This window comes from Oncorhynchus clarkii, chromosome 2 (genome assembly GCF_045791955.1).
Source record: "Oncorhynchus clarkii lewisi isolate Uvic-CL-2024 chromosome 2, UVic_Ocla_1.0, whole genome shotgun sequence".
In the NCBI taxonomy this organism is placed as follows: Eukaryota; Metazoa; Chordata; class Actinopteri; order Salmoniformes; family Salmonidae; genus Oncorhynchus; species Oncorhynchus clarkii.
In genome coordinates this window covers 23,135,083-23,161,917 of record NC_092148.1, presented here as the reverse complement: position 1 = coordinate 23,161,917, position 26,835 = coordinate 23,135,083, and the positions used below count along the sequence as shown (strand labels likewise).

At 43.6% G+C, this 26,835-nt stretch overlaps 1 protein-coding gene across 6 annotated transcripts; it reads left to right on the top strand.

Annotated features, from left to right (window-relative positions):
- Positions 1-1,968: 1,968 nt before the first annotated feature.
- On the top strand, positions 1,969-26,116 carry LOC139424704 (transcriptional repressor p66-beta-like). 6 transcript variants are annotated; one of them, XM_071176826.1, is made up of 11 exons: positions 1,969-2,080; positions 11,187-11,590; positions 11,708-11,837; positions 12,218-12,349; positions 14,323-14,451; positions 14,817-14,993; positions 15,423-15,786; positions 15,933-16,132; positions 16,356-16,466; positions 17,089-17,320; positions 21,008-25,993. In XM_071176826.1, the coding sequence occupies exons 2-11, from the start codon at positions 11,193-11,195 to the stop codon at positions 21,142-21,144; spliced, it is 2,010 nt and encodes a 669-aa protein (XP_071032927.1). In that variant the 5' UTR covers positions 1,969-2,080; positions 11,187-11,192; the 3' UTR covers positions 21,145-25,993. The 6 variants fall into 6 exon arrangements, with proteins under 6 accessions (XP_071032927.1, XP_071032918.1, XP_071032935.1 ...); XM_071176817.1 differs by having other exon boundaries at positions 15,411-15,786; XM_071176834.1 differs by having other exon boundaries at positions 1,970-2,080; positions 15,426-15,786; positions 21,008-26,116.
- Positions 26,117-26,835: the final 719 nt, after the last annotated feature.

Sequence of the window (26,835 nt, the reverse complement as noted above, 5' to 3'; positions counted from 1 at the left end):
TGTTTTGGTTTTTACATACATTATTAAACTATTTTCTTCACTTGTTATTCTTGATAGTTTATTTCTAATGAGAGATTTTATTATTTTCATAATAGCCATAACTCTTAAAAAAATCTAAAAAATATGCATGATTGCTCTGAGCTCCACAATCTGGTAAATAACGATACCCGCCATAGATATTCACCATGTATACTACATGACCAAAAGTATGTGGACAGCTACTTGTCAAACATCCCATTCCAAAATCGTGGTATTAATATGTTGGTTTCTCTTCCCCCCCCCCCCCCCTTTCCACTATAATAGCCTCCACTCTTTTGGGAAGGCTTTCCACTAGATGTGGGAACATTACTGCGGGGACTTACATCCATTCAGCCACGAGCAATAGTAAGTCTGGCACTGATGTTGGGCGATTAGGCATGGCTCCCAGTCGGCATTTCAATTGATTCAGATGGTGTTGTGGTCAGGACTTTGTGCAGGCCAGTCGAGTTCTTCCACATCGATCTCAACAAACCATTACTGTATTATGGACCTCGCTTAGTGCATGGGGGCATTGTCATGCTGAGACAGGAACGGGCCTTCCCCAAACTGTTGCTGCAAAATTGGTAGCACAGAGTCGTCTGGAATATCATTGTACGCTGTAGATTTAAGATTTCCCTTCACTGGAACTAAGGAGCCTAGCCGGAACCATGAAAAACAGCCCCAGACCATTATTCGTCCACCAGACTTTACAGTTGGCGCTATGCATTCAGGCAGGTAGCGTTCTGTCATCTGCCAAACCTAGATTTGTCCGTCAGAATGCCAGATCGTAGATCTTGAGTCATCTCTCCAGAGAACACGTTTCCACTACTCCAGAATCTAGTGGTGACAAGTTTTACGCCACTCCTGCCGACATTTGGCATTGTGCATGATTATTTTAGGCTTGTGTGCGGCTGCTCGGCCATGGGAACCAATCTGATGAAGCTCCCGACGAACAGTTATTGTGCTGAAGTAGTGTCCAGAAGCAATTCGGAACTTGACAGTGAGTGTTGCAACCGAGGACAGATGATATTTACGCACTTCAGCACTTGACGGTCCTGTTCTTTGAGCTTGTGAGGCCCACCACTTCGCGGCTGAGTGGTTATTGCTCCTAGACATTTCCACTTCACAATAACTGTACTTTGACCGGGGCAGCTCTAGCAGGGCATACATTTGACAAACTGACTTGTTGGAAAGGTGGCATCCAATGACCGTGCCACGTTGAAAGTCACTGAGCTTCTACTATACAGTAATGTGCCCGCGCAATACTACCAGGTAGCCACTAGAGGGCACAGTTAGCATTTCGGTCAATAGCTTCCAGGCAGCATCCTGTGCAGAATAATAGACAATAGACAATGGTTTAACAGTATTTGTTCAGCTAAATTGTAGAAGCATAGGGCTGATAATCTTTATGTTTAATGGTAGCTTACAAAACTTGGAATGCCAATTAAAATGCATGCAGATTTGCATGTAGGCCATTAAGTGTTTTACTCATGGCAATTAAATGACCTTTGTTTATTGTTAGACCGGGCATGCTGAATGCGGGTCCCATACTGGTAGCTTACCTCAGCCGTGAAATATGTTTAACATAAGGTCCAAGTGATTGCATAATAAATAGGCTACAAAAACCTTACAAAATTGTCCCTTGACTAAAAATAGTATAAATGCATCAAAGTAGGCCCAGTAGGCTACAATCAATTAATTCGACGTGATGTCTACACTAGAATAACTGACGACATGAGCATATGTCACATTTTTGATGGCATATAGCCTAAATGTTGTATTGTTCACAGGATGGGCATCTCGGTCAATTTCTCCTCTTTTCTCCCCTCCAGACAACAACATACACCTTTGAGTAGAGGCGCGTCAGTGACACAAGCGCGGTCCAATAATTTGTCTGTCTGGTTACGGACAGAGAGCGTGAGAGCTTGTCGGGGCCCAATCAGCGCTTTTGTATTGCCTGCCAGTGCCGGGGACTGACTGGTTGTGAGTGTTTACTGCAGCGCCCCAGGATCCCAAAGCCAAAACCGAAGCCAGTGGAACCTGCGGGGTGAAGGCGAGTCAGGTGAGACCGAGGATTTTGCCGCGGCCTATCTGAAGTGAAGTTTAACTAAAAACCTCAATGCCCGGATCATGGTTCTAGATGTGATGAGACTCCAGACTTCAGTCCAACTGAAGTACTGGGACAATGTGAGATGAGGAGCGAAATAACGGTTACATAGTAGTTCTATTGGGTTAATAGTGATGCGCTTTGCCGTTATTTGTAGTTCAAAAATGTAGGTAATGAGAGAGGTCTGCCTAAAACAGCGGACACAAACGTTGATAATGTTTTAACGTTCCAAATTTGTTTACATTATAGCAATAAATGATACAGTGAGCGCGGATCATATTGATAGAATACTTTTATTGTTTAATCTCGAGTCCCTTGAGGTTAAACTAGATTGGTTGGGGGGAAAATGCGTCTTCGTGGTGTCGTTATGAACAAAATGTTAATCTGAAACCGATGGTTGTAATTTGATTGTTGAAATATATTTATCAACGTTGCTACGATCGAGTTTGTGAATATGAAGGATATTTTTTGCGCGAACTGGAGACAAATGGCATGAAGTGTTGTACATATGTCATACAATAAAATTAATTCAAAATGCATCAGCCATTTACGTAAGTGAAGACGTGTTCACCCTCTCAACTTGTTTCCTAGCCCTATGCAAATGGCCACCATGGTTGGCGATGACAAGTGCTGTTGAAGGAATCAGTGAATGCCTGTAGTGATACGTGGGGCAACCAGATTATCAGAGTTCTTATCAGTTGACTTTAATCAAATTTTGTTCAGCTGGTGTCAACTTCGTTTTTTTCTTTGAGTTTCATGAACATTTCAGTGGCAGGTCAATGTATGACAGGTTAATGTATGTTTCAGTGACAGGTCAATTGATGTATTTTTGCATCAGAAATGTCACTTGTGAAAACCAATAGATAAGCAGATAATCTATTTTGTGTATGTACGTGTTTTATTATCATTTTGTAACTTTTTGTATTTATTCCCACTAGGGTTAGACTTTACCTCTGTTTTTTTGTGACCAACACAGAGGGACAATGTTTCACTAGTCAGTGCCACTTTTTCCAGGAATCCAATAGTAAATCTTTTCCATCCTTGAGAACTACTTGTTCAAACTATCATGGCATTTACTCATGGAGGTCAAACAGAGACCGTACCACCCCTATTCAGTTAAACTGAATTATACAAAGATATAACGAACCGTAACAAACAGACAAAAAGCCCAAATCTTTGATTTATGACACATTTTGACTGTCACGTTCCTGATGATTTATTCCTAGAAGAACTTGTCTAGTTGACTTTGACTTTTGCAGGTGAGATGAAAGTTTGGAGATTCCTCTGCCATACATTTTATTTTTGGAATAGAAATGCAGTAAGGGGATGGACAGGTGGTTGTCTACGTGCTCTTCTGTCATTCTAGTCTCCATTTGTAGATCTCCTGGCTTCACCTTCTCTTGGGCTCTTTATCTCCAGAAGCAAATTGGACTGAAGTGTGCCATTAAAGGAGCACAGCCAGGGTTGAACTGAAGTGGGACCCGAACTGGCAACTCTTTAGGGTTCATATACCTCACATCATCATCACAACACAAACCCTGACATGGGTGGTTGACAGACGATGTGTGGGTTAATGTAGGTTAGAAGCAGTGTGGATGGTTTGAAAGGCGTCCACAATACAAACTCCATAGAACTAATCTGAATTTTGCACATCATGCGTTTGTACGCCTGCCCCCCACACACATACCCACCTCTCTCTCTCCCCCGTGTGACGTCACTAAAGGCCTCATATTAAGAGATCATTCCATATCCTGAGGTTATAGACCGGCTCAGACTGGCTAGCGCGTTAGGACAGTGCTTGGCACCACAGGGGAACAGAAAGGAGAGATAATGGGTGACTCTTGTTCTTAAAGGGACAGGGGGCCCAACTCTGTGACCCATGTTATAGGCTAGGCCTTATCTACCTAGATGGGATAGGCCTTACGGCAGATGCAATGCATTTGTGTATGGGCAATTCCACGGTAACAGAATGATGCTGAGACTGACATGTTTCACTTTAAAATGTATGCCAAACAAAAACCAATGATTGCAAAGCTATACAAACAATACAACAATTCAGAATGACTACTTAAACAATTTCCACTGAAAATGTTAGAAAAACACATGAACAATGCAAATGCAGAATGATGGGTTGTGCTCTTTTGTGCCGTCCTTCTTTTACCGAACTTTGCATCTGCACTGTTCTTCAGCTAAATGTGTTTTTGTAACATTTTCTGTGGAAATTGTTCAAACTCATCCTTGTGCATATAATGTTTTGGTTTGTTTAACTTTGCAATCGTTGGTTTTAGTTTGGCATACATTTTAACCCAATGAGTCCCATCGTCACGTTTTGGACTTTTGACCTCCTTTAAACATCATGTGTTTGACCTACAGACCATCATGCTCTGAGTGGCGCAGCGGTCTAAGGCACTGCATCTCAGTGCAAAAGGCAACACTACAATCCCTAGTTTGAATCCAGGCTGTATCACATCCGGGCTGTGATTGGGAGTCCTATAGGGCGGCACACAATTGGCCCAGCGTTGTCCATGTTTGGCCGGGGTAGGCCGTCATTGTAAATCAGAATTTGTTCTCAACTGACTTGCCAAGTTAAATAAAGGTTAAATAAAAAAAAACGAGTATGTATGATTAACAGGGGCTGAGCTAGAGCGGTGTTTGTGAGACAAGGGCGGATCCCGAAGGGGCCCAGGGACGGATCTTTTTATAAAAACGTCAGAATGATTTGTGCTACGAACTACTAAAAGCTATCTATGGAAGGCTGAGACCCTCACAAACACATGTAGCATGTTTTGCTCTATGACGCTCACAAGCGTAATATGCTGTAATAAGCTCACATAGTTGCGGTCACAAACTCCAAACTCCACACAGTTGTCACTGACTAGCTGAATATTAATTTCTCAGTGAGCAAACAATTTCTGTACTTACAGCATTCCATTTTATCAGGTTTTTTCTTTGGCTGACCATTTTTTTTAAATTGACATTTGTCAATAAAACTCATGAATGCAACTGTTTGTCAAACTGATTTGAGTTTTACTTGTGCGCAATGGTTGTCCTGAAAATAAAACGGTAGGCCTAAAACACTTAATTGGCTTAATATAATAAACATCCCAACAATTGATGTTGGGGTCTTGGGACTGATAGGGTTAAAGTGAAAAATCGGAGTCTCAGCATCGTTACCTGTGGAATTGCCCGTTTTCATAATATGCATGTACATGTCTGTCCATCTTGGTCCATTTCAAAATCCTCTTAACAAACCTGTCTCAATCAATCATGGTTCGGCTATGAAAAGCCAACTGACATTTACTCCTAAGGTGCTGCTAACCTGTTGCACAACCACTGTGATTATTATTATTTGACCCTGCTGGTCATCTATGAACATTTGAACATATTGGCCATGTTCTGTTATTATCTCCACCTGGCACAGCCAGAAGATGACTGGCCACCCCTCATAGCCTGGTTCCTTTCTAGGTTTCTTTCTAGGTTCCGGCCTTTCTTGGGAGTTATTCCTAGCCACCGTGCTTCTACATCTGCATTGCTTGCTGTTTGGGGCTTTAGGCTGGGTTTCTGTACAGCACTTTGTGACATCAGCTGATGTAAGAAGGGCTTTATAAATAAATGTGATTGACGTATCATTAGGACAAAGGTATGGATGTCTTTCTAAGAAATGCAGCATCTCCACTGTAAACAGAATACAAAACTCTGACATCTCTGCTCTCTCCTCCTCTTCTTCTTGCTCCCTTTGTCCCTTGCTCCCTCCTTTGCTTAGGCAACCGCAGAAATTAAATTGATTAGTGGTGCGGTCTATAAATAGACAGGCCATAGTTGCCATGGCAACCATGTGATAAGTGTTGTGTGATGAAGAACTGGGCCTCCTAAGTGTTGTTGTAGTGTAGTGGGAGCAGGAGGATGGGTGTGGGTGACAGTGTGTAGGTTCGTTTGTCTGGATTATGTGATCTGACACTAACAGGTGTGATATGATATCACAGTGTAATGTTGGACTGTGTGTTTGTGTGTGTTTTGCATTTGCTTTGTGCTAGATTCATTGTGTGAGTAAATGGATTCATCCAATTGAATAGATTCTGTTTTTTTATTTTTTATTTTTTTTTATCTGACTTTTTTGTCAAGGTGACCAGCTACCCCTTGGTTTCCCATGGACACTGTTTCCTAACCAGTCTCATGTCAGGAACCCTCTGTACTCTGGGGTTGATCGTGTGATGAAACCCTATTGGTTGTAGACAACAACCCCTGATGCCATCACTGCCATGTCCTCATATATTTCCCCCTTTCTTTTCAGTCAATACAGTTTTCATCAGGCTACATTTATGAGATAGATAAACTTAAGGCCCTGTTAATTATTTGTGTCCTGTCCTAATTTCTCTCCTCGCCCCCGTAAACACACTGATCTTGAATGGAGTTAGATATGATTGTGTTTGATTCCCTCCTAATGACCACAGTGACCCGGCATGAACCACCCATGTTCTTTATGAACGGATCATTACATATTATTATAGTAATAATGGTGATTTATAATGATGATAGAATTTTTAGATTAGCCTTAGAGTCATTCTAGGGATTCAGTCTGACAGTACATATTAATTTAAATTAAATACAACTTTATTTATCCCCTCGGGGGCAATTATGAAAGTTTATGAAAGTATCACAACACAACACACATAAAAGTAGCTCGTTTTAATATTACACAGACCAAAGAATAAGTAAAAAATATCGCCTTAGCAGAGGACAGACACATTTATATTTTTAAACCTAATTTCCAGCTATTCTACAAATGTTGCCATGGAGCTGAGATTCTTTTTGTTGCTGTTATTAGCTAATCTCCTGCAATTCTACACATTTTTGCATGTCTAATGCTGTGTTCTTATGCTCAAACATGATAACAAAATGAATGGGGGCCTGATAGTCTAGCATTTATTTTGTTGTATGTTCTCAAAGATTATAGGCTATTCTATAGGTCCATTATCTTTTCTACATACTTTCTATTTGCTTTTAGTCATTTAAGTTGACACTGAAAGCGTTTTTCCATTCCAAAAATGTATTTCTAAATATGTGCAATGCGCAAAAAAATGTAATCACGCGATCCACCTGGTCCTGACCCACAGTTTGGGATCCACTGCTATATGGTATTATGTTGGAACAAAGGCTAAAACAAGATTTTTTGGTGTTGGTGTTTTTTCAGAATTTAGCTCAGGGTTCTCCCACATTAAGTCAGGACATGGATGGGATCATGGCTGATTCCTTTCTTCCATTCGGTTGCACCTTGCTAACAATGTGTTGTCAAAAGTGTGGCGATCATCAGTACTTCATTATTTGCATACAACCTGTGCTCTCTCATTGACAGGTTAGGCCGAGATTGGTGGGTTTCTAAAAGCTGCTTCTGCACTACCAAGCAACAATAAGGTTAAAGAAGTAAATCACATCTCTGTTTGTAATCTACTCCTCATTCACCACGTACATGCACATACTTGGTCCCTACATAAATCAAAGCCCTTGGGACTATATTGCCAACAGTACGACATAAGCCCTTATTCGTCACTTCCCTTCCCCCCTCGGGGTCTTGCAAACACAACTATGCAGCATATGTTTACGATAAAACAAAGTTGTATTTTCTCCCCAGTGTTTTTTGAGGGATGGATGGAGGGAAGTGGAGTCAGGACAGGGAAGGGGGGGGGAGGGGAGTGTTTATACGGGTGCTTTGTTGGCATCACACAACTGTAGGAAAATAGAGGAGGGGTGGGGGTTGAGGAACGGGAACAAAGGAGCCTTATGTTGGCATGGTCTCTGAAATCCCAGTGTGCGTGTGTGTGTGTGTGTGTGCGTCCGTGTGTGCGTGTCTTCTCACAGGGCTGGGTATGGCTGAAGAATACTGTACATATCTTTCTTTATCTGTTACTGTGTCAAAGTCTTGTATTGTGTAGCTCTCTTTTACAGGATATAGGCTACAGTGACTATGATATATATACTGTATCATAGCAGTCTGTCCGTTGTCCCTGTAGGATTGTTTATTTTGAATGCCAATATGATCATTGTATAAAAGAGAAAGGACAGTAAGACAGATTTTTGTATATCACTGCATCTTTTATCCGAGGGTGCTGGTCCCAGTAGAATGTATTTTTGTCCAACCTCTACATCACTTCAACAGTAGATTCACTTTGCAGGATAATGATTATGTAGCTTTGGGGAATGTTAGTCTGACTGTCTGTCTGTTTGTCTGTGTCTGTCTGTGTGCTGTTTATGTATGTCTGTGTGTGTCTGTGCTTATGCTGATCATCCCCTCTCGTTTACCATCCTTCCATCTTAGCACCCCCTTTTTCTTCCTCCTCTCTTCCTCTCGCGGTATGGAGGCGTCTGACTTGTGTTGTTTGGCAGCGTGCCCAGAGTGTGGTGTGTGTGTGCGTGCATGTGTGTCGATGCGTGTTGGGGTTGGGCGCTGTGGGAGGAGACTGGTGGGAGAGAGAGATAGATGGTGGTTTGTTGCAGCTGAGGGAAACAGTCATCACATTATATAAGGAGCAATAGGGACAGAGAAGGGGGGGGGGGGGGGGCAAGAGGTGCTGGGTAAAGATGGTCACATGTACACACAGAGACACAAAAACACACACCACAAGAAAATTCTGATTGGCTTGTTAGCCACGTTTGGTTTTACTCACACTTACTCACTATTCTACCTTCTCCTCATCTCTCTCGCTCTTGCTCTCTCTGTCTCTCTCTCTCTCCACAGTTTTCTATGTGGGTTAACACTTCCTTTTTCCTTTTGTAAAGGACGTGGTAACTTCCATGTCTCATGCATGATGACTCTCTGGACCTGGAGAGAGAGAGTAGTAAACATATTTTTTTGTATTTATTAATTGCTACATTGAAAAAGCGTACTATGTGTGTTCCCTTATAAATGGGTGTGGTAGTATGTGTGTGTTAGTGTGTGTACACAAGAGTGCTACCATTTCTACATAGCAAGGCATTATGCTCTAATTATAACCAGTCCACCATCCTAGTCCCCTGACAACCCCTCCCCCCCTCTTCCTGGCCAATCCTCATCCCTCTCCAACTTCTTCAAGCGTATCATTGGTTGAAGTTGCAGGGCAAACTAACTCCCTGTGGCACAACCTACATTGTCTGCCTGTGCATCCTCAACCAACCTTTGTATGACTCAAGTGTGTCAAATACAATCGGATTTGCACACACACACGGTGAACCATTTCAGGGCCTGATAGAGGACATGACATATGAATTAATTGACTGTCTCTATGCGCATGTGTGTGCATGTGTGCCCAAGCATGTTACAGTAACACACACACACACACACACACGGTACAGTATACATCCATATAGATACATAAAGCCCTCAAGCATGTTTTGTCTTGGGTACATATCATATTACATACCCCTTAAACTCAGACTGGAGAAGGTCAGGAAGGAAAAAATGTGTGTGTGCCTTTTTCTGTACCTGCAACCATGTTAAAGGACAGAAAGTATTTCTCCCATTGTTTTCTGTTGGCTTTGATGGAAATATGAACTTTTAGGATAGACGTATGAATAGTGATTATTGGAGTTGTAACAGTTGTTACACATGCTTATTTGACTCTTAATTCAATAGGATAGCTGTGTGTGCTGTACTGTGTTAGCCTGCTGCTAGTCTATGGTTATGGGACAGGGGTAATAACAGATAACTGTTAGCGCTGTCTGAGGTGGCAAAACAAACAATATGGTGGGAGAGCAGCAGACCTGTCAGCTATCCTTCACTGTGGCTGCTGCAACATTTTTTTTTTTTCCATTGAAAATGAGCAACTTATTATAAGCTGAGGAATTTTGATCAGTCGAAAGGGTCCCACAGGTATGCTGGCCCATGTTGACTCCAATGCTTCCCACAGTTGTGTCAAGTTGGCTGGATGTCCTTTGGGTGGTGGACCATTCTTGATACACATAGGAACTGTTGAGTGTGAAAAACCCAGCAGCGTTGCAGTTATTGATACACTCAAACCAGTGCGCCTGGCACCTACTACCATACCCTGTTCAAAGGCACTTAAATATTTTGCATTGCCCATTCACCCTCTGAATGGCGCAATCCATGTCTCAAGACTTAAAAATCCTTCTTTAACCTGTTTCTTCCCGTTCATCTACAGTGTAGATTCTACACTGATTGAAGTGGATTTAACAGGGGACATCAATAAGGGATCATGGCTTTCATTTCGATTCACCTGGTCAGTTAATGTCATTGAAAGAGCAGGTGATCCTAGTGTTTTGTACACTCAGTGTTTTACTGTATTCAGTTTGTCATGTTAATGGACATATATCCACCCCGGGGTGCATGCTAATCGTCATTAGCATGCTAACCGAAACCCATGCTATGTCAATCAGACTAACAGGCTAATTTGCTAGCTAGCCTTTTTCGTTTTTCTTTTAGATAGTTTTTTTGTATGTTAAACTAGCTGGATAGCTTGATGAATACCATTTACACTTACGAGCTTAGAATTGTGAAGCAAAACGTTTGCTAAATCTAGTTATCCTTATGTCTGCATTGCCATTGTTGATTTGACTGACAGTAGGTTGAGTTCTTTGTTGCTCGTTTGTTAGTTGACAAATTCCAGTACCAATGTACTAGTGAAAATAAGTAAAATTGCTAGTGTATCATTAGCTCAAGTATGCCCACTGTACGTACAAGTGAAGATATCTTCTTTCTTTGCTTGAGTAGAGGTTTTCATTGTTTGAGTTGCACATTTCAATATATGTCATAATCATATTTTTTTTATCTTAGTGTAACAGTATAGCTTCCGTCCCTCTCCTCGCCCCAACCTGGGCTCGAACCAGGGACCCTCTGCACACATCAACCACAGTCACTCACGAAGCATCGTTACCCATCGCTCCACAAAAGCCGCGGCCCTTGCAGAGCAAGTGACGTCACCGACTGAAACACTACTAGCGCGCACCACCGCTAACTAGCTAGCCATTTCACATCGGCCACATTAGGACAAATAATCATGGCTAACTTAAGAGATTTCCTATGTACTTCTCTCCATCTCTTTATCCCTGTCTCTCTTTTTCATCCATCCAGTCCAGTATGGAGCGACTGAATGAGGAGGCGGTGCGGCTGAGCCTGCTGAAGCGAGGCCTGGACTCCTCCTCACCTGCAGGCAGCGCCACGAGCAGTGAGCGAGATGAGCTGCTCTCCAAACGCATCAAGATGGAGGGCCACCAAGCCATGGAGCGCCTCAAGATGCTGGCCTATCTGAAACGCAAGGACCTGGCCGGCCTGGAGGGGGGAGGATTGGGAGGGGTCTCAGGAGGCGGGGCCCTAAGGGGTGAGGTCAAGGGTCATGGATCTTCAGGGGGAGGGGCTTATGAGGAGAAGACCAATGGGAGCCTCCGTGGTCAGGTTGTGGGAGCCCATGGCATGGTGGGAAAGAGCGGGAAGGAGAACATGGGCGAGGAGCCAGTGGATTTCAGCGCCCGGAAAGGGTGAGTGGAGGAGGAGAGAGGGGGAGGGAGTACAAGAGGATAGGAGGGAAAATAGAAATCCTTCTTACAATTAAGAATCAGTCAGTCAGAGTTGAAAGTGTGTGTGTTCCTCCACAGTGACACGGACCGGGAGCGACACACACCCTCCCCTGATGTGATCGTCCTGTCAGACAATGAGGCGTCCAGTCCAAGAGGGCCCAGCCAAGGGGAAGAACGCCTGAGGGCAGCGAACCTGGAGATGTTTAGGGTGTGTGTGTGTGTGTTACAGCGCATATTAGCGCAGTCTTGACAAATGTTGAAGTATGTGCATATTGTCTTTTTGTGTGTATGAGTGTTAGAATAGTGCATAGTTGTGTAGAGTTAATACATTCATTTAAAAAAAATACATTGTGGACCACTCAGATAGTTTTGAGACACTGTAGGCAAACAGTACAGATATTAATTTGGTATTAGCTATAATACATTATATCATCTATACATCATTGGTATCAGCTATAACACATAATCTATACACAAAAACCAAGTAGAATAGATAAAATGTTTTATAGTTGTATATGTGGGTATGGAGAGGAATGGCAGAAGTGGGTACAGTATGTGTGCTCATTTGTTTCTATGTGTGTGCTTCAGGGTAAGACAGGGGAGGAGAGGCAGAAGATGATCAGGGCTCTGAGAGAGGAGCTGAGGCTGGAGGAGGCCAGGCTGGTGCTCCTGAAGAAGCTGAGGCAGAGCCAGATGCAGAAGGAGAACCTGGTGCAGAAGGTCAGTCAGTCACCCACCCAATGCTGTCCCATCCATCCTCTATACTCATCTGCTTCAGTCATTCACTCGCTCATCCCTCTGGCATCCACTGCTCACTCTGTCACACTCTCAGCCACCACACTCATCTCTCTCTCTCTCTCTCTCTCTCTCTCTCTCAGCCACTACACTCAACCCTCTCTTATTCTCTCAGCCACTGCACTCATCACTCTCTCACTCACTCATCCTTTTCTCACTGACGTACTGCTTATGCATTAACACTTTACACTCGGGGGAATTGGCCTATACGGATAGGGCCTAAACATAAAAAAGAAGCATATGCATAACCATTGTAGCAATTGAAAGGGAACACTTTAGAGATTATGGGGAAACAAACAGTTCACCTGACACAAGAATCCAAACATTACGCGGTTCATTTTATCTGCATTTGACATTTATTGTACTTTCTGCAGCATTTGTTGATAAAGAAATATGGAAATACTCTGGACACATTCAATAACACAATGAGAATATCCATGCAACATTTGGGGTAGATGCAGTATAAGACAAAACAATTTCAGGGTCAGAGGTCAAATTGGTGTCTCCAAGTTGCTACACACCACACCTATGTGTGCAAAGTTCATAAGTCATTTAAATACACGTTTATGAGACAAGGAAAGAGCCTTCAACAATTAGATTCTCTTTTGAGCTCTCCTAGCTGTACTGTTAAGGAACTGAAGCAAGCACCCTTGTATTTTGGGGGTTTGGAACACAGCCCCGCATCCACACCATCACACAATTACTGTTGTTAATGCAATCCAAAAATGGTCCATTTACAAATTGCAATCAGGGTTAGGTGTGCATATTTTAAAGATTATTATATTGCCAACATGAGTAGCGAAGTTCTATAATCTGATTTTTAGTGTTAGGCTTTCACAAGGCACTTCAGAGGAACAGAATTTTTGGTGCGCATGGAATGGAGCCATGGGTGCATTCGGGTGCTAATTCACAGATCATTTTCTTCACATTACGCCGAATATAGGCTCCTTCTGTTCAGAACAACAACCCAGGGTATGACGCCGTAATTGTACATCAAACATAACAATCATTAATGCCAAAGTAACCCAATTGGCACGAAGGATGGGGGCATCTTCTTGTTGCAGGTGGTGCTCCCGCTTGGAATGTCTGTCAGTTGATTCCCATGTCATGTGTTGCTGCCATGCTATGTTGTCGTCTTAGGTCTCTCTTTATGTAGTGTTGTGGTGTCTCTCTTGTTGTGTGTTTTGTCCTATATTTTTATTTTTAATCCCAGCCCCCTGTCACGACTCCTACCGAACGAAGGTGGCTCCCCTTCCTGTTTGGGTGGCGCTCGGCGTCACCGGCCTACTAGCTGCCACTGATCCCTTTTCCCCTTTCTGTTTATTGGTTTCACCTGTTTTGTGTGTAGGCTGATTAGTCGGGCTATGTTAGCCAGTAGGCCCGCCTGCTCCTTGTGTGGGATTGTTTTGTGTTGCTCTGAGCACGTTCGATGTTGACGTGTCTCGTTCGTGGGTTTTTCTCCGGACTGTTTGAGTCCCCGTGTTTGGGGCATTTGTTTTGTGTGCGCCCTGTGTTTCGTGGGGTGACTTATGTTCGCCGTGTGTGCAATAAATAGCACTACCCTGTACTCTCTGCTTTCTGCGCCTGACTTTGCACCCTCTACACCCAGAGCGTTACACCCCCAACTGACTTGCTTAGTTAAATAAAGGTTAAATAAAATTAAATATACCGCTTTAAAACGGATACCCAGAGCTCTGACGTAATGTATAGTATGTTACTATACTGCTATCCAATTAATGCGCATATCAGTGACCAAATCTGCTATATTCACCCAATATAGAGTGAAAAGGGCTTACCTATAAGTTGCTTAGGATAAAAGTGTCAGGTAAATAACCTTATTACATTAGTATTATTCTATGTTTGACCCCTCTATCACCTCTACCCTCCGTCCCCCTCAGGTCTCTGTGGTCCAGAACACAGCGTCTGCCTTCCAGAGCGGTGTCGTCCACGGTGCTCAGAGCATGAGCAAGATGTCTGGTCGCCCTGGCCACCACACCCCAGAGCCCCAGAACCATCGCACTGCACAGGTGGGCTACAGCATTGCACAGGTGGGCTACAGTACTGGTTATCTTTGGGTTCCCTTTGTGCCTTGGGTCGGTCACAATGCAAGTTGGGCAGGCGCAAGGAAGCCAAAGTTGGGGGATGGGATTGAACAATGATTTTTAATATTTTGCTTGAGAACCATCTCACAATAAAGCAGTCTCCTGTTTCAATAATAGCACAGTGGTGCCATCTCGTGGTATGAAGAGGCATTACCCTCTTAAATCATCTCTGGTGAATATGAGCAGGAAAATGACAGGACACTGAAAACCCGACAAAAAACACCATCCATGTCTTATTTATGATCTTTTTCTCCTTCTCTTCCTCCTTCTTCTCCTCTTTCCTCCCCCAGGGTCACTCGGTGATCAGGTCAGCCACCAACAGCTCCATGTCTCAGATGATGATGTCACAGAGCAGGGTGATAGCGCCCAACCCTGCCCAGCTGCAGGGCCAGAGGCTGGCACAGCAGAAGCAGGGTGGCATGCGCTCCTTGACTGGCAGCTCTAACAACGCCATTAGCTACCAGCAGGTAAAACCCCAACGTCATCCCTGTTATTGGTCATAATCATCATAGAGCAGTGGAAAATAATGAAATAAGAGTACAGATTATTATGGGGGATAATGCAAACTTTTTAATGCTAACTAATTCAATTGTATTTATTGGTTCTCTCAAACTAAAGGGATAGTTTACCCAAATTACAAAATCACATATTTGGTTCCTTAATCTGTAAGCAGTCTATGGACAGGGTATGTCCATAGAAAAAGTGCTGGGAAAGTTTGAATACCACTGTCATAGAGGTTCAAAATCAGTTGCTTCCACTCAGATGCCAGGTTTTGAGGGTTGTTGTATCATTTTTAGCAGATAAATGTAGCTGTCGTGCCATCAGACTTAAACGTAAAACCACTGTTCTGAATGACGGGTATGGTTCTCTGTGTTTACTTGCAGTCTTCCACCCAGCAGGTGGCAGCTTCTCAGCGCTCTGGCTCCTCCTCCTCCTCTGCCATCTACATGAACCTGACCCAAATGCAGGCGGCCGGAGCCGCGGGAGGAGTCAGCGGGGTGTCGGGGGTGGGGGCAGCCAGCCCCTCAGCCACACACAGCCCAGGGGGGACATTGGTGGGCTCCTCCATGGCAGACACAGCCAGCAGTCAGGCAGCCGCCAAACTTGCCCTGAGGAAGCAGCTGGAGAAAACCCTGCTGGAGATCCCTCCTCCCAAGCCGCCAGCGCCGCTCCTCCACTTCCTGCCGTCAGCGGCCAACAGCGAGTTTATCTACATGGTGGGCCTGGAGGAGGTTGTGCAGAGTGTCATTGACAGTCAGGGTGAGGGAAGGAACTGGAACCCTTTTGCTGATGCCTAGCTAGCCATTTGTCCTGCACACAACCATCAAACCAACAATGTTATCAGATGAGTTGGTTTGGAATTGGGCTCTTCCCCCCTCATTGAACTCTTGTGGCTCTCTCTTTAGGCAAACTGCGTTTGCCCTCCTCCATGGAGCCCTTCTCGTGTGCCCAGTGCAAGACGGACTTCACCCCTCACTGGAAGCAGGAGAAGGGTGGGCGCATACTTTGCGAGACCTGTATGTCGTCCAATCAGAAGAAGGCACTGAAGGCCGAGCACACCAATAGGCTGAAGAACGCCTTCGTCAAGGCTCTACAGCAGGAGCAGGTCAGCATTCCATTGGTTCCCCGTTGCTCTGTTCAGGCAACCATTGTTTATAGGGAGTGTGTGTGTGTGTGTGTGTGTGTGTGTGTGTGTGTGTGTGTGTGTGTGTGTGTGTGTGTGTGTGTGTGTGTGTGTGTGTGTGTGTGTGTGTGTGTGTGTGTGTGTGTGTGTGTGTGTGTGTGTGTGTGTGTGTGTGTGTAACCATATTTTACTAAATGTGTCACAGGAGATTGAGCAGAGAATCCAGTTGCAAGCCGCTCTTGCCACCAGTTCAGCTCAAACTGTTCCGAGCGTCAGTAAGGCGGAGTCTATGAGCAGACATCACACACACAGACAGGTATGTCACTGTCACCGCTGTTAGTAAGTGCTACCTGCTGCAACAGACACCCTGTCATCTAGCATTGTTCAGCAAAGTTGATGAAAGGTCCAATTGTAACAGCTGCATAATTGATACTTGATCAATCTTTTTTTAATTGATCAAATATTGACTGAATTATAGCTTATAAACCATATAAACCTCCGTCTTGTGTAATATTAAACCCCCTATTTATAAGATTTGGTTGTACATTTTCGGGAGCGACTGGCTGAGTTACTTTGTAAACACTTCAAATGAATTAAATCTGAACTTTTTAAAACTTTACAAAAATGTACCACCGTCTTGTGCAATGATCAATTTCTCTTCTGTCTTTAATCCCCGTCTAAGGGGGGGCATTGAAATTGAGGTATATCAAAAACCACATATGCCATTGTTGACATTTTGAACTGGACTGGCATGTGTTTGAGTGGTCGTTAAAAAGCAATCACAAAATCAATTGGGAAGTGTATTTACAAGCAAGGGTTGGAATGTGCATTGATACTTTCACATTTCCCCAACCATCATCACACCCCCTTTAGTTGTTGAGGATGTCCCGTGCTGACAAATGGACTCTCCATCTGATATGTGTGTGTGTGACCTCCAGGCGCCACAGCCCCAGGTGACCCAGTCACAGGCCTCCCTCCAACGGGGTCTGTCTGGCTCGGCCCGGGGTGTCCTCTCCAACTTCGCCCAGGCCTCCCAGCTCTCGGTGGCCAGCAGCCTGCTGGGCATGACTGGAAAGCGCAGTGGACAGCTGGGCACTAGTGGGCACAGCCGGGCACAGCAGCAGCAGCAGCAGCATCACGACAACCGCCGCCAGCTCTACAGCATCCCTGGTGAGTAAACAGACCAGGGGTTGGGCTGGGGATGGGACTGAGATCAGCCAAATAACTTTATAGACCAGGGGCTGGGCTGAGGATGGGACTGAGATCAGCCAAATAACTTTATAGACCAGGGGCTGGGCTGAGGATGGGACTGAGATCAGCCAAATAACTTTATAGACCAGGGGCTGGGCTGAGGATGGGACTGAGATCAGCCAAATAACTTTATAGACCTGGGGATGGGACTGAGATCAGCCAAATAACTTTATAGACCAGGGGTTGGGCTGGAGATGGGACTGAGATCAGCCAAAGAACGTTATAGACCTGGGGATGGGACTGAGATCAGCCAAATAACTTTATAGACCAGGGGCTGGGCTGGGCTGGGGATGGGACTGAGATCAGCCAAATAACTTTATAGACCAGGGGCTGGGCTGAGGATGGGACTGAGATCAGCCAAATAACTTTATAGACCAGGGGCTGGGCTGGGGATGGGACTGAGATCAGCCAAATAACTTTATAGACCAGGGGCTGGGCTGGGGATGGGACTGAGATCAGCCAAATAACTTTATAGACCAGGGGAAGGGCTGAGGATGGGACTGAGATCAGCCAAATAACTTTATAGACCAGGGGCTGGGCTGAGGATGGGACTGAGATCAGCCAAAGAACTTTATAGACCAGGGGCTGGGCTGGGGATGGGACTGAGATCAGCCAAATAACTTTATAGACCAGGGGCTGGGCTGGGGATGGGACTGAGATCAGCCAAATAACTTTATAGACCAGGGGCTGGGCTGGGGATGGGACTGAGATCAGCCAAATAACTTTATAGACCAAGGGAAGGGCTGAGGATGGGACTGAGATCAGCCAAATAACTTTATAGACCAGGGGATGGGCTGGAGATGGGACTGAGATCAGCCAAATAACTTTATAGACCAGGGGAAGGGCTGAGGATGGGACTGAGATCAGCCAAATAACTTTATAGACCTGGGGATGGGACTGAGATCAGCCAAATAACTTTATAGACCAGGGGCTGGGCTGAGGATGGGACTGAGATCAGCCAAATAACTTTATAGACCAGGGGCTGGGCTGAGGATGGGACTGAGATCAGCCAAATAACTTTATAGACCAGGGGTTGGGCTGGGGATGGGACTGAGATCAGCCAAATAACTTTATAGACCAGGGGCTGGGCTGAGGATGGGACTGAGATCAGCCAAATAACTTTATAGACCAGGGGATGGGCTGAGGATGGGACTGAGATCAGCCAAATAACTTTATAGACCAGGGGATGGGCTGAGGATGGGACTGAGATCAGCCAAATAACTTTATAGACCAGGGGAAGGGCTGAGGATGGGACTGAGATCAGCCAAATAACTTTATAGACCAGGGGCTGGGCTGGGGATGGGACTGAGATCAGCCAAATAACTTTATAGACCAGGGGCTGGGCTGGGGATGGGACTGAGATCAGCCAAATAACTTTATAGACCAGGGGAAGGGCTGAGGATGGGACTGAGATCAGCCAAATAACTTTATAGACCAGGGGCTGGGCTGAGGATGGGACTGAGATCAGCCAAAGAACTTTATAGACCAGGGGCTGGGCTGGGGATGGGACTGAGATCAGCCAAATAACTTTATAGACCAGGGGCTGGGCTGGGGATGGGACTGAGATCAGCCAAATAACTTTATAGACCAGGGGCTGGGCTGGGGATGGGACTGAGATCAGCCAAATAACTTTATAGACCAAGGGAAGGGCTGAGGATGGGACTGAGATCAGCCAAATAACTTTATAGACCAGGGGATGGGCTGGAGATGGGACTGAGATCAGCCAAATAACTTTATAGACCAGGGGAAGGGCTGAGGATGGGACTGAGATCAGCCAAATAACTTTATAGACCTGGGGATGGGACTGAGATCAGCCAAATAACTTTATAGACCAGGGGCTGGGCTGAGGATGGGACTGAGATCAGCCAAATAACTTTATAGACCAGGGGCTGGGCTGAGGATGGGACTGAGATCAGCCAAATAACTTTATAGACCAGGGGTTGGGCTGGGGATGGGACTGAGATCAGCCAAATAACTTTATAGACCAGGGGCTGGGCTGAGGATGGGACTGAGATCAGCCAAATAACTTTATAGACCAGGGGATGGGCTGAGGATGGGACTGAGATCAGCCAAATAACTTTATAGACCAGGGGATGGGCTGAGGATGGGACTGAGATCAGCCAAATAACTTTATAGACCAGGGGAAGGGCTGAGGATGGGACTGAGATCAGCCAAATAACTTTATAGACCAGGGGCTGGGCTGAGGATGGGACTGAGATCAGCCAAAGAACTTTATAGACCAGGGGCTGGGCTGGGGATGGGACTGAGATCAGCCAAATAACTTTATAGACCAGGGGCTGGGCTGGGGATGGGACTGAGATCAGCCAAATAACTTTATAGACCAGGGGCTGGGCTGGGGATGGGACTGAGATCAGCCAAATAACTTTATAGACCAAGGGAAGGGCTGAGGATGGGACTGAGATCAGCCAAATAACTTTATAGACCAGGGGATGGGCTGGAGATGGGACTGAGATCAGCCAAATAACTTTATAGACCAGGGGAAGGGCTGAGGATGGGACTGAGATCAGCCAAATAACTTTATAGACCTGGGGATGGGACTGAGATCAGCCAAATAACTTTATAGACCAGGGGCTGGGCTGAGGATGGGACTGAGATCAGCCAAATAACTTTATAGACCAGGGGCTGGGCTGAGGATGGGACTGAGATCAGCCAAATAACTTTATAGACCAGGGGTTGGGCTGGGGATGGGACTGAGATCAGCCAAATAACTTTATAGACCAGGGGCTGGGCTGAGGATGGGACTGAGATCAGCCAAATAACTTTATAGACCAGGGGATGGGCTGAGGATGGGACTGAGATCAGCCAAATAACTTTATAGACCAGGGGTTGGGCTGAGGATGGGACTGAGATCAGCCAAATAACTTTATAGACCAGGGGATGGGCTGGAGATGGGACTGAGATCAGCCAAATAACTTTATAGACCAGGGGATGGGCTGAGGATGGGACTGAGATCAGCCAAATAACTTTATAGACCAGGGGTTGGGCTGAGGATGGGACTGAGATCAGCCAAATAACTTTATAGACCAGGGGCTGGGCTGGGGATGGGACTGAGATTTATTTATTTTTATTTATTTTATTTCACTTTTATTTAACCAGGTAGGCTAGTTGAGAACAAGTTCTCATTTACAACTGCGACCTGGCCAAGATAAAGTATAGCAGTGTGAACAGACAACACAGAGTTACACATGGAGTAAACAATTAACAAGTCAATAACACAGTAGAAAAAAAAGAGAGTCTATATACATTGTGTGCAAAAGGCATGAGGAGGTAGGCGAATAATTACAATTTTGCAGATTAACACTGGAGGGATAAATGATCAGATGGTCATGTACAGGTAGAGAGATATTGGTGTGCAATCAGCCAAAGAACTTTATAGACCAGGGGATGGGACTGAGATCAGCCAAATAACTTTATAAACCAGGGGTTGGGCTGGGGATGGGACGGAAATCCGCCATACAACTGTATGGACCAGGGGTTGGGATGGGGCTGAGATTAGCCAAATAACTTTATAGACCGGGGGATGGGGCTGAGGCAGGCCTTTCTGACAGTCTCACACTGCCTTCCTCCCTCTTCCTCCCTCTCCAGGGGTGAACATTGCCTACCTGAACCCAGGCAATGTGGTCGGCCACAAGGGGTCCAGCCTGGCTGACCGCCAGAGGGAATACCTGCTGGACATGATCCCGCCTCGCTCCATATCCCAGTCCATCAGCGGACAGAAATGAACCTCACCCCGCCCCGACGCAATACCACAACCCTTCCCCACACCACACCTCAACCCTCATCGCATGCAGTGCCTGTTAGTGTGCCTACCAAACTAACCTGTATGAAGAACACAATCAACGAGTCAAAAGAGGCCACCAAACTCTGAAATGACTTTTCATTTGAACGTGATGCAAACCCCTTTCAATTCCTCTTGTTATTACTATCGTCATTAGTGCTATGGATGTTGTTACTACATTGCCGCTACCAGTTATGAGCGTGCCCATCTTTGTGGAGAACCCCTGTCTTTATATGCTTGTGGCAGTGTCCCGAGTGTGGGGTGTCTTTTGTTTTGGATTTATGTGCTTGTTTTTGAAGCAATATTTTGTCTCGCTTGAGCTTTCCTTACCGAACTCAAGTCTTTGTTATGTCTGGAATTACCAAGCTATCTTTTTGAGAACTGCACCACTCTCAAATCCCTGCTCTTTCTCTGATTTCTGAATTCAACCATCACCCTGTTTTTCCACATTTGGTTGTGAATTATTGGAAGAGAAATTCTACCAGACCAGCCAAACCTTTGTTTTAAAAAGGTGATTGTGATGGTTTAACTTTGACCTGATACTCTCAAGCCTTTGAGCTTTCTTCAAAGATTTGTGGGGAGAAAAGAGGATGATTGAGACCCCAGAGTTGTCTGAAGCAATGCTTTTCTAACGGATTGTTGAAACAAGGATGGATACATATCCCACAAAGAGAGACAGCCCAATGCACCATCTGGACTTGGATTGGATGCACCGCTGAAAAAATACTACTCCCACTGGATATGAAGGCACAGAAACTGAACCTATAGCAGAGTTGCCCTGTATCCTTTCACCTTTTCATCTGAGGCAGCCTGGGGGCTGTAGTTCAGAAGTGATGGAATTGAGGAGTTAGTATCCTAAAGCATATATAATTGATGGGGTATTGATTGGAGAGATCATTTAGAGGGATTTGATTGGACGAGAGCTCATGTGAACGTACTGAGAGATCAGATGAATAAGGTTTTTATTTAATTGGAGAGGATACAGGTATTGGATTTGGTGGGAGGGATCATCCTTAGACTCAAAATCTAAGGCGTTTCCCATAGGATCATGGTTTGTACTTATTTAGGAGTGGGAATGGGGGGGAAGAGGCACAGGGGTTCCCTCTCTCCCCTGTTTTCATCTCTTAGCTAATAGGATTTTCTATTGTTCACTCTACCCTGTCATTCAAAGTTATGGATTCCGTTTAGATACTATTTGAACTTTCTTATGTCAACATTATCCCCATGGTGTCTGGGAGGCATTTGAAAACGGTCAGGGAGAGTGGCTAGCTAGCTATTAGCTTTAAACCTGCTCTAAGCTATTTAGCCTGCTCTAAGCTATTTAGATGTTTGGTGTCTTCTGAAGTGTTTGCGTATCTGAAAGGTACTTTGAACAGGAGACAATAAATAAATACAGAATGACAAATGCAACTTGAATATCGACATAAATCAAACAGTTCTATAGAAAGAGATATTTACAGGATATACAGTACCAGTCAAAGTTTGGACATACCTACTCATTCAAGGGTTTTTCTTTATTTTTGCTATTTTCTTGTAAAAAGAAAGAAAAATACTATGAAATAACACAATGGAACCATGTAGTAACCAAAATAAGTGTTAAACAAATCAAAATATATTTGAGATTCTTCAAAGTAGCCACTCTTTGTCTTGATGACAGCTTTGCACATTCTTAGCATTCTCTCAACCAGCTTCACCTGAAATACTTTTCCAGCAGTCTTGAAGGAGTTCCCACATATGCTGAGCACTTGTTGGCTGCTTTTCCTTCAATCTGCGGTCCAACTCATCCCAAACCATCTCAATTGGGTTTAGGTCGGGTGATTGTGGAGGCCAGGTCATCTGATGCAGTACTCCATCACTCTCTTTCTTAGTCAAATAGCCCATACACAGCCTGTAGATGTGTTTTGGGTCATTGTCCTGTTGAAAAACAAATGAGTCCCACTAAGCGCAAACCAGATGAGATGGTGTATCGCTGCACAATGCTGTGGGAGCCATGCTGGTTAAGTGTGCCTTGAATTCTAAATAAATCACTGACAGTGTCACCAGCAAAGCAACCCCACACCATCACATCACCTCCTCCATGCTTCATGGTGGGAACCACACATGCAGAGATCATCTGTCCACCTACTCTGCGTCTCACAAAGACATGGTGGTTGGAACCAAAAATCTTAAATTTGGACACATCAGACCAGTCTCCTCTGAACAGTTGATGTTGAGATGTGTCTGTTACTTGAACTCTGTGAAGTATTTATTTGGTATGCAATCTGAGGCTGGTAACTGTAATGAACTTATCCTCTGCAGCAGAGGTAACTCTGGGTCTTCCTTTCCTGTGGTGGTCCTCATGAGAGCCAATTTCATCATATCGCTCGATGGTTTTTGTGACTGCACTTGAAGAAACTTTCAAAGTTCTTGAAATGTTCTGGATTGACTGACCTTCATGTCTTAAAGTAATGATAGACTGCCGTGTCTCTTTGCTTATTTGAGCTGTTCTTGCCATAATATGTACTTAGCCCTATTTGGGAAAAAGACCATCTTCAGTATATCAACCCTACCTTGTCACAACACAACTGATTAGCTCAAACGCGTTAAGAAGGAAAGAAATTCCACAAATTAACCTTTAACAAGGCACACCTGTTAATTGAAATGCATTCCAGGTGACTAACTCATGAAGCTGGTTGAGAGAATGCCAAGCGTGTGCAAAGCTGTCATCAAGGCGAAGGGTGGCTACTTTGATGAATCTCAAATATAAAATATATTTAGATTTGTTTAACACTGGTTACTACATGATTTCACATGTGTTATTTCATAGTTTTGATGTCTTCACTATTATTATACAATGTAGAATATAGTCAAATCAAAGAAAAACCCTGGAATGAGTAGGTGTGTCCAAACTTTTGACTGTTACTGTACATGATGGGTTATGCCAATGCACAGGACTGTACATGCAGAGCACTTAGGTACAGAGAGTAGGGATATTGTTTCTGTCCACCAGGAATCCAGGGTGAATTGATTGATTATTATTGAATTGATTATTGTTCCATCTCATGATAATTGTGGCTCTATTTCAGCAATGCCTATTTCAGGATAACATTTGGAAGTAACAAATACTAGTGCATCCATTTTAAAGCAGCAGGAAATATTAATTCCAATTTAATTTTCTTCTTGCAAGCAGGAGTTGCCTGGTTATTGCCTCTTATACCCTGCAGTTTTAAAACATAACATTAAACATATTGCCAGAGAGCAGTGGATTACTCCTTGCCCTTTATGATAAACTTCAAAAGCAGGTGCAATATTTTGAGACACAGGGAAGACAAAGTTCATTCAAGTATTTGTGCTGAATGTTACTATTTTATCCATTTAGTATCCCAACTAGTTAGGTAGCCTTACTCCCATATACAGTAGTATAAGCACTATTTTTGTTGCACCCAGATGGAACAGATGTTGTATTGGCCGTGTTCAGTAAGCACCAAACTGAAGCAAATATTTTAAACAGAGGTAGTACTACCTGCACTTGTCCTATAGGGGCGTTCATTTCTGTTGTCCGTCTGAAAACCTTTCCTACTGTTCGTGCCGAATGAACACGACCCAGGGTTTGCCGTAGTCCAATAACACAGAACACCCCACAGCTAGATCACTGTTTGGGATGGACAACAGTGACCCGTGGGTGATTTTCAGCCTCACTGTTTTTGATAGTTATCTTTGTCCTCTTTGTTGTATGTATGCGTTATGGAATTACTTCATCATCAATATTTCTCTCTTTCTCAAACTATGCCAGATGCACCATTTTAACATTTTTGTTTTATAGAACGTAAAGAAAAAAAACACAGGAAAAATAGCATTTTCAGATGTCATTTTTGTAAGGTTTCAAACATTTAAAAAACTACATTTTGCTGACCTGTCTATTCAATTTAATTTCTAACCATTTTTTTACAAACAAATGGGGAAAAAGAAAAATCAAGAAATATAATTAACTTAAGAAATTGTCAGGTAATATTATCTTGAACGGCTGTAGTTATAATAATGACGTATTTATTGTACATATGCGTTCCTCCTTTGTGGAATAAGACACATTGAATTCAAGGTGGGTATGCATTATATAGAAAAACTAACAAAAAGCCATGGATATTGTGAAGCTTGTCATTTTGTTTATTGATCACTGTATATTCCTGTGCCACAAATGTGCAAAAATGTGTGGGGTTTTTCTATTTACTATCAAAAGCATTCTCAACTTTCTATATCTTGTTTTCTAGTACTTAGAAGCAGTAGGATCATATTTTATGAAGAGTTGTTTGATCTATCCCAGGACCACTTTGTCTATACATTGTATGAAGTGCTCCGCTGTTATTACATGCTTTACTTTCAGCAGCATTGATGTTCAGTTAGTTCATATTATTATCATTATCGTACACTTTTAAACATTTCTCCTCGTAAAAATTATTGTAAGGCTTGGCGTAGATCAGACAGCTGGAATGGGACATTTCATTATCTTTTTTTTTCTCCTAGTATATATTTTCCAGGGAAAGGCAGTGCATGGTCCACATATAAGTAAGAAAGAGACTCATGAGATGAACTACCCGCTGTGTGTTTAAAATACAGTCCTAATGGATAAGCTATGTGCTAACCTAGCCATGGTCATGAAGCGAGTCTTCAAATACCCCTTTTTAAAAGATGAAGGAGTACTAGATGTTGTGTCAAACAGAGCATGGAATACTCTCAACAACACAACGCAATACTGTCACAATATGACTCCAATGGCTTGCATCATATTCTGTCAATAAAGTTTAAGCGATGTTTTCTATTTGATGTGGTCAAATGATGATGATATGGTCTATGATATGTGGACCTTTTATTATGTAATGGAAACATAAAACATCTGAAAGAATACACTCGATATTTGAATAAATAAATGGATTCAAGTGTTTTGTGCTGTGGCCGTGTGTGACACAGACACACCTCCCCTTGCCCGTGTGTCAGGGTCATTATGGTTCTGACTAAAAGAAGTACATCTACGACCAGAAGAGACTTTAGTAGCAGGTTAGGAGAATTAATGTGGCAGGTTAGGAGACTTAAGGTTAGGAAAGGGGTTAGGGTTTTGCTCTCCTAACCTGCTATTAAAAGACACTACGGGTGGTAGCTGTACTCCTTATAGTCACATCTGTTCATTATGGTCGACATGATCTACATCACTTGTTTGTAAACAAGAATTATACAATTGCAAAAATAAATGTTAAAGAATACCCAAATGATATCCTAATAATCTCCAGGGCAGGCTGCTGTATATTCCATCCACCTCTCAACCTAAAGAGAAATTGCATCAAAGATCTCTCCTTATAACAATGTTTTCAGCCCCTTCAGAGACTCCAGAACTCCTGAGCATTTCCTACGGAAATGTTATTGTGTGGACAATGAGGTAATGATCTTTTGCGGGACATCCAGTCACATTAATTTGGGTTGTGTTTTAATATTCTAAAAAGTGATGCCAGATCAACTTTCAACAAAGTATTTTGTCTTATAACAATCATTGACAAAACTAACATGGTTAAACTGTGGTTCCTTTTCTTTGATAAATGTAATATTTTCACACAATTCTGGCTGTCAGTTAAAGAACAAATATAAATAACTTACAAATACATTTAAA